Genomic DNA, 12,098 nt, shown 5'->3' on the forward strand with positions numbered 1-12,098 from the left:
CTTGAATTCAGACGCGATATCGTGAAGACATATTTGATTACCTACAGAAATTTACCAAAACGACCAGGACCTTCAGCTAAAATTCCTGATGCTGCACGGTATGATGGGAGAGATCATCTAATAATACCAGTAGCTAATGGTATGAGGAGAAGATGTGCGGCCGACAATTGTACGTCCAAAGGACGTACACAGTGTTTAAAATGCAATGTTGGAATATGTGTTATGTGCTTTGCTTCATATCATAATAAATAATATGCTTGTTGATGTTAATTTAAATATGTGATTATGTTTGTGTAATTTTTGTTGTTGTTATCATTTTCGTGCGATGTGTAGCGGTGCGTTGCGTATCCGTAGCCATCGTCGGCGGTGGTGATAAACCTCCGTGTGCGACCGGCCGGGTACGTAATCGCGCTGTTATCGTCGTGCGTAAATGTTCGTTATTCCACGTTTTCGCGTTTTTCGGTTATGTTTTTCCTTTAATGTTTAGTCATGCTCTCAGTGCCACAAAAGTTCTTAAGTTCTCTTGTTTCTGTTTTAGTGTGGTGGCACTGAGACATTTATCTTCATTGTGGTGTTCGGCGACCTGAGCCTTCGTGTTGAATGTCGTCGGCACCAGCTCGCTCTCTGTTCATGTTCGTCGTGGTGTGCACACCAATTCTTTCTGCTGCTGTTTCGGGCGTTGGTCTACAGCCATCTTCTTCAAACCACGTTTTTTCTGTGTTTTTGTTTTGTATCGTGTCGGCTGTTTGGTAAGTGTCGTTCAGCGCAATTTGTATTGCCTTTCATTAATTGTCCCATATTCTAGGGTGGTCACTTGCCAACAGCCATTGTGCAAAACGTGGTTTCATCGTGTTTGTTCTTCGTCAGCGCTGTAGACTTCGTTGGTGATTGTGAGTATTGGTCGACCATATTTGTGTTATTTATTTGTTTAAGGCCGACGGGCCTATCCGCCAAGGGCATTATTATTATTATATATAATTGTATATTTATTTATTGTTTCGTGTGGGCCACACCCTTGAATTATTTATTATTATTGTTGCGCCGTTGTAGGGCCACATATTTATTTAATTATTTAATTATTCAATTATACAGTTTTTATTATTCAATTTATGTTTAATTTATTTTATGGCGAACAAGTATGTTCTATATTATTTAAAACACTTGCCGCGCCAACATTTTGGTGACCTCGACGTGATTAAATTGTATTATATTAAGAAACTTCACTTGTGTTGGTTACTGTTAATTTTTTACTATTATACTGCCTTTATGCAATAAGCAGTTACTGTTATATATATTTTTTAATTATTATAATATTGTTATTTAGTAATCAATCTTACCTATATTTTGTGATTTGTAAACGCACTATTCATTTTTGTTATCAAGTTTTGACAGTTAAGCCTTATATATGCGCCGTTCATGTTATAAAAAAAAAAAAAAATATATTTATTCATTTTATTATCTATATTTGGCATTGATTATTAGATTTTTATTGGTAAATTACATTGTATTTTGTTAATCAGGGTCCTAATTTGTGACATATTACTAGTCTAATACAAAAAATTATTTTTATTATCAATTAGATGTCAATTATTTATTATACATTAATGGCGTATCGTTTGTAGATTATTATATGTAAATTAGTTCCATCACTAGTGCGTCATTTTATATTATTATACAATTGTAATTGAGCCTTTAACATGATTAATATGTTGAATTTTCAATATCAATACTTAGGTAAATTATAAAAATGCGTTTGGCGCCCGGTGCACACGCACCTCTCACACACTCCTAGGCACGGCCCTATAGCTGGGTATTGTGTGTATAGATTCCTCGTGCATTTTATAAATTCCAGATAGGAGGTGGACATTAAGGGTAGGTGCTCTGCACATATGCCTATTATATCAATATAACATGTAAAATTTAACAAATTCAACGCATTTGTGCTCCACTTTCTGTGTCGTCACATGCTTGAAAATACGCTCCGTGATTTTACCCGTGATTTTTTCGTTTTCTTGATCGTTTTCTTAGGTTTTTTTTTTAACTTTTTTCGTTTTACGAATTCACTATGGGTGATCGTGTGGATAAGGTTTCTGAATTGGACAACGTGGAGGAAAATCTTTCACTTAAAAGAAGAAATATTCCAGGAAAAGCGAGTAAAATATTATAAATTAATAAAATCGGTACTGTAATAATACACGTTTAATTTTTATGATTTTTATTTCACCGGCATTTCAAAATTTTGTTTATTCATACGAATTTTGATTTTCGAAATTAAAAATACGAAATAGATATAACATATTCATCAAAATAAGTTTGATATAAATTTGTTTTTTAGTAGATACTGAGCCTTCAGAAGACCATGATTATTAACGTGTACAAAGACATGAAATCGAAGTATAAACCGTACAAGGGTTGAAATTTTAAATTCCACAGGTATTGGTCGTAATTCGATAGTTTCAATTATTTCCGAATACAAAAAAACCGGAACTGTTACGTCTCCTAATAAAACACTTAATAAGAAGTGTCTGTTCGATCACATTGACGATTTAGATCGTAATGCACTTCGTCAAAAAATTCATTCCTTTTGGTTGAGGAAAGAATTACCAACCATCGACAAAATTTTGCATGCTGTGAATGAAGATCCTGCTCTTCCCGATTTCAAACGCACTTCATTGTATTCGGTGATAAAGAAATTGGACTTCATCTTCAACAAGAGGAAAAGATACAGCGTGTTGACGGAGCGAGAAGATCTGTTGATTTGGCGTCAGAATTATTTGTACGATGTACGTAAATGTAGAGAAGAAGGTCGTACCTGTCTACAATCTTGACGAAACGTGGCTAAATGCAGGTAATTGTGTAGACAAAGTATGGGTCGACCAGGCAATTCGGTCAAAACATGACGCTTTTAACAAAGGTCTGACAACAGGTGTTACGAACACGACTGGCAAAGGCAAACGTTTAATTATTGTACACATTGGCTTGCACAAAGGTTTTGTAGATGGTGGTCTGTTATTTTTTGAATAAAAAAAAAAATAGTGCAGACTACCATGAAGAAATGAATGGTGCCAACTTCCACGAATGGTTTGAGTCGATTCTTCTGCGTCTTGATCCAAATTCAGTAATTGTGATGGACAATGCCCCGTATCACTCGGTCAGAGCAGAAAAAATACCGACATCCAACTCAAAAAAAGAAGAAATTATATCGTGGTTAATTTCAAAAAATGTTGTCATTGACCGAAAAATGTTTAAACCACAATTACTGGCGAAGGTCAAAAAAGTAAAGAGGCAGTATATGTCATATGTTGTCGACCACATGGCCAAAGACGTCGGGCATAATATATTGAGATTACCACCCTATCATTGCGAATTAAACCCAATAGAATTGGCATGGGCAATGGTTAAGGGCCACGTCAAACAGCACAATACGACATACAAAATCGATGATGTTAAGATCCTTCTGAACACGGCAATTGAACGGGTCATCATTGAAAATTGGCAAAATTTTATTCAACATGTCAAAACAGAGAAGGATAAATTGACCCAAGTAGACGAAAATATGGATGACATTTTGGACAATTTAGAACCCTATGTCCTCACTATAACAGGCGATACTTCCAATTCTGACGATGACGATGATGTACCTGCATAATAATTATTTGTAAATATTTTTTTTGCCAATCATTTTTAAACTGTAGATATTTGTGTAATTTTTATTTGTATAAGTGTCTGAATGTATTATAATTTTCTTATAAAAAATGTATATAATGTATATAATATATATAATTTGTTTTAATTTATGCATAACTAACGCATATTCAACTTTTTGTTGAGTATTAATTAAATTAAACTAACCTATGTAATGTTTATAAAAAAAACAATACTTTAATTACTTACTTAATCTTTATAAACGTTGCATTTATTATATTATATTATACTAGTGTCTAATCAACACTTAGATGCAGGTGTAGTGAAGAATAATTAAGACTCTTTAAGATAATTTAGTTTATTAAACTGATAAAATTATTCTAAGAACAACAATTTATAAATATTCTAAGTCCTAACAATTATAACTTGTAAAAATAGTTTGAAATATTTCTTAAGTCCGGACCATGACGTACACTGACGTGAAGGTGCTCAGTGCAGCATAGCCAAAACTCGTCTGAATAGGGCCTGTTCGGGACCCCCTTTTATATCTGATATTGCAATTGTGTATGTGTATATGAAAACGATAATAAAAATGTGATATTTCCCTATTGATTGTGAGTGTGTGCGCGCTATCTCCGGACCGTGACAAAATTATTGACGCGGATGCCCAGGATGTGGTCACTACTATTTCGATTAACTATATTATTTCAATTTCCCATAAAAACGTTTATGTGAACCCTTTCACTTGTCCACGCTTGTGATTTCGATATTCTAATTCCTCATTGTAATTTCCAGTGTAATAACCATGTGAACACAATAATCTAACTTATCCACAGTTATGGTTTTTGATGTTCATGGGAACCTCCTTGTGACGTATTTTATTATATGACTACGCTGGACGGGACAATACACTGTTAAACAAAATTATACAAGTTAGTTTAAAATATGTACTAAAAACAAGTAGTTAACTAAAGTGAGAAATGACTCGTCACAGCTTCGCCCGTGATTGGTTGTTTATTTTGCTTTCGGACCATGATATGTAAAATTTTTTATTCAAATATTATTGTTTAATGTGATCGGCAAGTAAATATAAAAAAAACGGATTGAAATTTTTCTAGCGTTATAAATGATAAAATTAATACAGATAAAAAAGAAATAATTTATGGTTGATAAAGAATTTGATTGAAGTTGATGAAGAAAAAAAAAGAAAAAAAAAAGAATTAAAATAAGAATCTTATAAGACTTCTGAGTATATGATGTTTTTTTTGTTGTATTTCCTGTTGAAATTAAAATCATAAGATGATTCGGGTCCCCAGTTCGAGAAAATGCCACGTATAATTGCCCATGTGAAAAGCACTCTGTACGAAGATCTACGCCAACGTACTTGAATGTTTGACCTTGCGCTTTGTTTATGGTAATGGCAAAAGAAACATTATCCCGGAATTGAAGCCGTTTGAAAGAAAACGGCAAGTCAGAGGGAATCATGGGAATTCTTAGAATAAATGCAATTTCTCCTTTCGCTGGCCCTGTAAGAATTACGGCTTCTATAATATTATTTCGCAACGATTTTATTTGTAATCTTGTACCGTTACATAAGTTCGGTGGTTGAAGATTACGTAATAATGTAATTGGAGCACCAATTTTTAATTTTAGCTTATGAGAAGGAAATCCCGAAAGAGAAAGAGAATTGAGAAATTCTTGTGGATAATGAATAGCATCATCTGTTGATGTAACTGTATCAATAGATAGATATTCACGTGAGTGTCCATCGAATTTTAAAAGGATGACATCATTCATTTCTCCTGCTGTTACATTTCTCGGAGAGATAATAGCTCTTTCACATAAACACTGATAAGATTTATTGGACAGATTAAAAATGTCAGGATAAACTGTAGAAATCAACTCTTCCACGTTATTGACCACCCGTCCAATCGTGTGATTGACAGAAATGCAACCATTTTCATTTTCTAAAGTTCCATTACTAATTTTCAACAACTGTGCTGGAAAAATATCGTCCCCTCCACATAAATAAACTCTCATGTTTGTTCGCAAATAAAGTTTTTCAACATAGTTCCATATAGGGGAAGATTTTAAGCAAGCATTAACGACATCAGCTCGAGTACCTTTAGGGATTACTGGTAAGGTTTGACGGAAATCACCAGCGAAAACAAAAGTTATGCCACCCATAAACTTATTATTACACCATTCAGAAATCATTGTTGCCATCATATCTACGGCGAATTGGCTGAATAATGTTTTGTAATAATGTAGATGATTTAGACTTGTTTCTCTAACCATAAACCTATAAGAATAAAATTGCATGCAGGAGACAGTTTTTTATCGATTTCGGGTATTTTTCTGTAAAATATTAATGTGATAACCGTTTTCGCCTTTAGTATACATCAATGGATATTGCAGTGCATCATAAAATCTATTCAATTCGGAAACTCGACTCAAGTGTCCACTCCGACCATGCAGAACTATATCTCTGGGACCTTTATCTTCATTAACTAATAATACACAGTACAGTTTCGACTTTCGTGACGGTCTGACGTGCGTTGTTAGTCGTGTCTTATCGCTGATTATCGTCCGTGCATCTCGTTTATTCACTTATTGAAAAGTGTTTCGATCATTACCTTGCTATTATCTTATACTATAAATTGTTCAAGCTGAATCCGCCACATTTCTTATCTAGTCAACCGCCTTATAGCTGAGCAGTAGTCATACGTGCGTTTGTATTCATTATTTAAATAATGCAATGGATCTACCCAAGTATGTAGTTCAAATAAATAAATATTGCTATGTTTATTAACAAGGTAAAACAACTTAATAATGCTTTCAAAAAAAAGAAGCTCCATCTGGAACCATTTTACAATAGTAGACCAAAAGTGTGCTAAATGTAGTTATTGTTCGAACAAAATAAGTTATGGTGGTGGTTCAAGTAGCAATTTATTGAGACACATGAAAACTAAGCACATAACAGTGTCACTTGATCGAACAGCACGCCATCATTTTTCAAATAGTTCAAATACCATGACTGAGCATATTGAGGAACATAATATAGATGAACCATCTACTTCGGGAATGCCAGCATCAAATACTTCCACACAAATTTTGACATCAGTAACACCAACCAATATTAGACCCGTTCAGACTTCCATAAATTCCTATGTACAAAAACCAGTATCCATTTCAAAATAAAAAAAAAATAGATTCTCAAATAGCAAAATTAATCATTAAACATTACCATCCTTTTAGTCTCGTCGAAGAAAAATAATTTAAAAATTTAATACAGATTTTGATACCGGGTTATGTTCTTCCCAGTAGAAAATCAATATCCAATAGCCTTTTGCCTCAGTTATATGAAAGTACTGTTGAAAATATAAAAAATAAATTAAAAAATGTAACACCAGTTTGCTTGACAACTGACGCATGGACTTCAATTAATAATGAATCTTACGTAGCTGTTACTGCACATTATATCGATGATGATACGAAGATGTCATCAATTCTGATTGATTGTCAACATTTCACAGCCAAACACACAGCTGTTGAAATGTCTTTTCTCCTTAAAGAGCAGGTGAATAAATGGGGATTAGACAATAAAATCACTATGATTGTCAGTGATAATGCTGCTAATATAGTTGCAGCAGTTCGATTATGCCAGTGGAGGCATTTTCCATGTTTTGCTCATAGTATCAATTTGATAGTGCAATCTGGGCTAGAAGCAGTGAAATTAATATTAAATAAAGTAAAGGCCATTGTCGAATATTTCAAACGCAGTCCTTACGCATTGTCTCGTCTAAATGAAATTCAGACACAAGGTGGTTATTCTGTTTTAAAGTTGAAGCAAGACTGTTCTACCAGGTGGAATTCTACATATGACATGGTAGATAGAATTTTGAAAATAAAGGATCCAGGTTATCCACATTAGCCATTATTAATAATGATCTAAACACTATCACATTTGATGAGTGGAATGTATTGAAAGTGCTATGTCAAATATTAAAAATATTTTATGATGTAACTAATGAAATAAGCTCAGAGAATTATATATCTATATCTAAAGTAACAATATTTTCAAGGGCGATGGTCAACTATGTATCAGGGTTCACTAATAACAGTATAATGCCAACTGAAATTTGTTCAGTGGCAAAAATTCTTAAAGATAAATTGCATTCAAGATTTGACCAGCTTGAAAATAATGAAGTTGTGATGCAATCAATATTATTAGATCCATGCTTCAAAAAACAAGGATTTCCAAATGATCAAAAGTACCAATCGGCATATCAATCTTTATCAAGGAAAGTACAAATCGTACCTATCGGACAAGATACTCAAGAACCAGAAGCAACATTAGGTATTGGTCCACTTTCTGGACCGGAGACTATTTGGAAGGATTTTGATACCAGAGTTATTGCAGTAAGTGGTGGTTCGAATGTAACAGTAGCTGGTATATTAGAATTGGATCGATACATTGCTGAACCTTTATTAAAAAGAACGGAAGATCCATTAGTTTGGTGGAATGAACGTAAGTTAATTTATCCAAAACTATACCAATTAGTTTGTCGTAGGTTATGCGTTGTAGCCACATCAGTTCCATGCGAGCGCATTTTCTCTAAGGCTGGCATGGTGTTGACGGAGAGACGGTCAAGACTCTCGACTGACAAAGTTGAAAAATTGTCGTTCCTAAATCATAATTTTGATTAGTCTTTTTTTAATTTATATTTTTATTTAAAATTGTTTTAAATTAATGAGTTCAACATGTAAAAAGGAAAATTTATGTTTTATTTTATTAACAGGTTATTTAAATTTTTTTTATTGAAAATTAAAAAAGTAACTGAATGGTTTTATATTTGATAGTTGACAATAATTATAAACTCGCATAATTTCCCCTGTACTAACAGAACGCTCCTAAAAAATGTTAAAAGTACATGCATGGTTTTGAATGCATATTAAATACAAAATGGTATTTGTCATTTCGTCAGCCTGCATCCTTAGCTCTTTCCTCTGTGGTTATAAGTGTAACTAACAATATTAACAATTAATTAACATTTAACAGCCTTATAATTTATAAAATACAATATAATAACGTAGGAACCTATAGTAAATTAGTAACTAGTAAGAAGTAACACAGTAAAACATGAGTCACGAAATAATAAATTATAAATACTTAAAAATTATATAGTATTGATTATAATTACTCATTACTAATTAGTGATTAGTAAAATAGTGAATAATTAGTGACAACTGATAACTGATTACCTAAACATGGATCAATGATCAATAAAACAATTTTTAGTGATGGGCGATTTGAATCTATCTCGTGACTCGTGAGTCGTGAGGTAGACATGATATTATAATATTAATAAATAATAATACGTAAATACGTAATACGTGATAATAATATCAGTATCAATATCAGTACCAGCATTGCTGGTTGTATAATATACTATAAATACTATACTGCAAGTTGTAAGTGAAAATGTCGTAACTCGTAAGTGTGACCAACGTACCTAACAGTGTGTTAAAAAATAAATTCCATTCGAATCGATCCGATCCGATTCCATCTGAAAGAAAAGTTTCATTTAAAACTGTCAAACGATCGATTTGACCGAAAGACCGAATACTTTTTGGTAAATCATTCGGTCGCGATTCGTCACTTGAATGATTCGTTAATTTTGATTCGGTCAGTCGCGACCGACCCACCTCTATTGTCTGCTTTCTGACGTCTTCGTGGCCTTTTACATTGTTACTTTAAGACAGTGGTTCCCAACTCAACAATAGGCACGGACCACTTCTATAAATTTTTCACCGTCACGGACCACTCCCTGATTTCAACCCCCCCCTCTTTATATCACTTAAAGTTTAAGTATTTCAATCTGTTATTTTAACATTTATTTGGTTTTTATTTAATTTTATATTTTATCCTTTATTGTTTTTCCTTCATATTTTTTTTTTTTTAAAAATATAATTATTATCAATCTTAAATTAATTTTATGGTTCTTTTGTTATATTTTATTATTATTATTATTATTATTAATATATTGCATAACAATTATCATTAATTGTGTTGTGTGTTTGCGCTCGTGTTTTTCCCGTGACAATGTGCTCCCCGAGGAATCAACCAGACAAGTACGTGTACAGCGAAATCGTAAGTACTTTTTATTTTGTGACACATAAAATAGTTACTTACGTAAGATTTTGCTAAATCGAAAAGTACTAATTTAGCTCGCTAGTCAGGAAAATCCCCGATAAGTGCGAGTCGGCCGATGACGAGTGTCATTAACAACGGAAATAGAGAATAAATTGGCCTTAATCGGGATTTACGAGTCTTCGGTTGTTACCAAACGATATCACATCCAATTAACTCATTTTCACGGTACGTGTACGCCGTTCCCGCTCTCGCACGCGTAGACATTCGACCGGTCGTCACCAGTCGTCTCTACAATTCGTGTGCACGCGATAAGCATCACGCTTCGAATCGCGTCCGCCGTTATTATCGGGATTCGGTTATCGTACTTGAAATTAATATCGTTCGCTCGTGTGATAGCAGCATTGTTGATTGTGGTAAATTATCAACAATAACAAAAACACGATGTCGAGTGTTTCGAAAACTATTTTTCAAATGTCCATCGCTAACGACGAGATTTCAAAATACTGATAAATTGATACTTTTACAACTGGCTGATGTTTCAAAATTTAAATACTATTCTACAAATTTCCCTGTAAATGCATTTCAAAATCTGGGAGAATCTTATTCCGACATATTTGTTGATAATAACAAATTAAAAGTAGAGTTAGAAGTATTATACCACGATGAAAAATATCAAGATTTACATCATGTTTATGATTTAGTAAAAATATTTGAGAGTAGTGGATTAAAAGTAATTTTGCCTGAAGTTTATAAACTATTTTCTTTAATATTAACTATACCATCAACCAGCGTATCAGTGGAAAGGAGTTTCTCCTGTCTAAAACGTATAAAAACATATTTGCGCAACAGTATTTCCCAAAATCGATCAAGCTCTCTTGCTATAATTTCAATAGAAAAGGAGTTAATTGACCAACTAAAACATACTGGAGCGTTTTATGATAAAGTCATAAATATTTATGCCAGTAAAAAAAATAGAAGTATTGATTTACAATATAAATCATAAAATCATATTAGGACTTTGTAGGTATATAATATGTCAAATTGTCAAATCATATATTTTGTAAATAATGTATTATTTATTAAAATGTATATTGTATATAATTTATTTTAAAAGGTTTATGTCAGATGACAGGTTATTATTATTTTTTGTTTTGCGTGTCATATTAGGAACACCTATATTTTGTTTATTAATTATTATGTATTTATGTTTTAAGTTTAAATGAAATTACTGCTAAAAGGCTAGTCATGTAATATATTATATTGTTTTTTGTTATTTATATTTTATGTGTGTAAAATACTGTAAATTATATGTATATAGGTAGTTAGGGAGGGGTGTATGGAAAAAACCTCTACGTGGTACACACTAGGCAACAGAAATGATCTAATCATAACTGGCAAATTTTTCCACTCCATTTTGATAAGCCATACCTACCATTTAAACTTTAAAAAATACATTAACATATTTTGTCTCTGTGTTAGGGTAATAGTGTATTTACTATTTAATATTTTTCCGCTTCATGAAAATTACATGACAAAACCGCCACTGTATACAGTTCGAACAAGCTCAGATACACAGAGAAACGCAAAATGGACGAAGTTTTGAAATTAACCAAGATGAAGCAACATTCAGCAATGCTGCGGCAGATGAAACGTATTACAAACACATAAAACGTAACAAAAAATAAAAACAAAAAACTGACAATCCAGCACAACAGCTAGTTAAAATTCTAAAAGAAAATTCTACTCGTAGAAAACGTCAGTATGAAGAAAAGTGTATCAGCGAAGGACATAAAATAACTAACCAATTTGAAAATCTGGATGATGTGGACATGTTTTTCCTGAGTATGTCAAGAATGACAAAACAATTACCAAAATTTGAACAGGCTCAAATTACACTTGCATTAAATAACTCAGTATTATCTGCTGAAATAAAGTGTAATCGAGAACCAAGTTCTTCAATTATTTATCCCAGTTATCCTACACAACAACTATATGTTTCAACTCATTCTCCGGCACCTAGTTTGAATAGCTTGCAGACAATGCCATCAGTTTCAAGTTAATCCTCAGCACTTAGTACGAGTAGTTTACATGCAATGCCATCGCCTGTAGAATCACCCAACAATTATTCTATAACTACTGAACATAATTATCAAAGATCAGTGGAGCAACATTTTCCAGCACAAGACCAGACTCCTACCAGACCAACATTACTTCAAATGATGTCTATTCCTCATTCTCAATATGAGTGATTTAATATTAGCTTAATAATCTAAAATTGTATACTAATTATTCATAA

At 32.8% G+C, this 12,098-nt stretch overlaps 1 protein-coding gene across 1 annotated transcript; it reads left to right on the plus strand.

Annotated features, from left to right (window-relative positions):
* Positions 1-3,241: 3,241 nt before the first annotated feature.
* Positions 3,242-3,649, plus strand: LOC112691304. The gene has a single exon (XM_025565470.1). The coding sequence runs from the start codon at positions 3,242-3,244 to the stop codon at positions 3,647-3,649; it is 408 nt and encodes a 135-aa protein (XP_025421255.1).
* The last annotated feature ends 8,449 nt before the right edge of the window (positions 3,650-12,098 follow it).

Source organism: Sipha flava, unplaced genomic scaffold (assembly GCF_003268045.1).
Source record: "Sipha flava isolate LNK unplaced genomic scaffold, YSA_version1 592_pilon_pilon, whole genome shotgun sequence".
NCBI lineage: Eukaryota > Metazoa > Arthropoda > Insecta > Hemiptera > Aphididae > Sipha > Sipha flava.

What these genes read in the sequence shown, in the direction of transcription:
- LOC112691304 (XM_025565470.1), top strand. Translation starts at nt 3,242, where the DNA reads ATGTTTAAACCACAATTACTGGCGAAGGTCAAAAAAGTAAAGAGGCAG.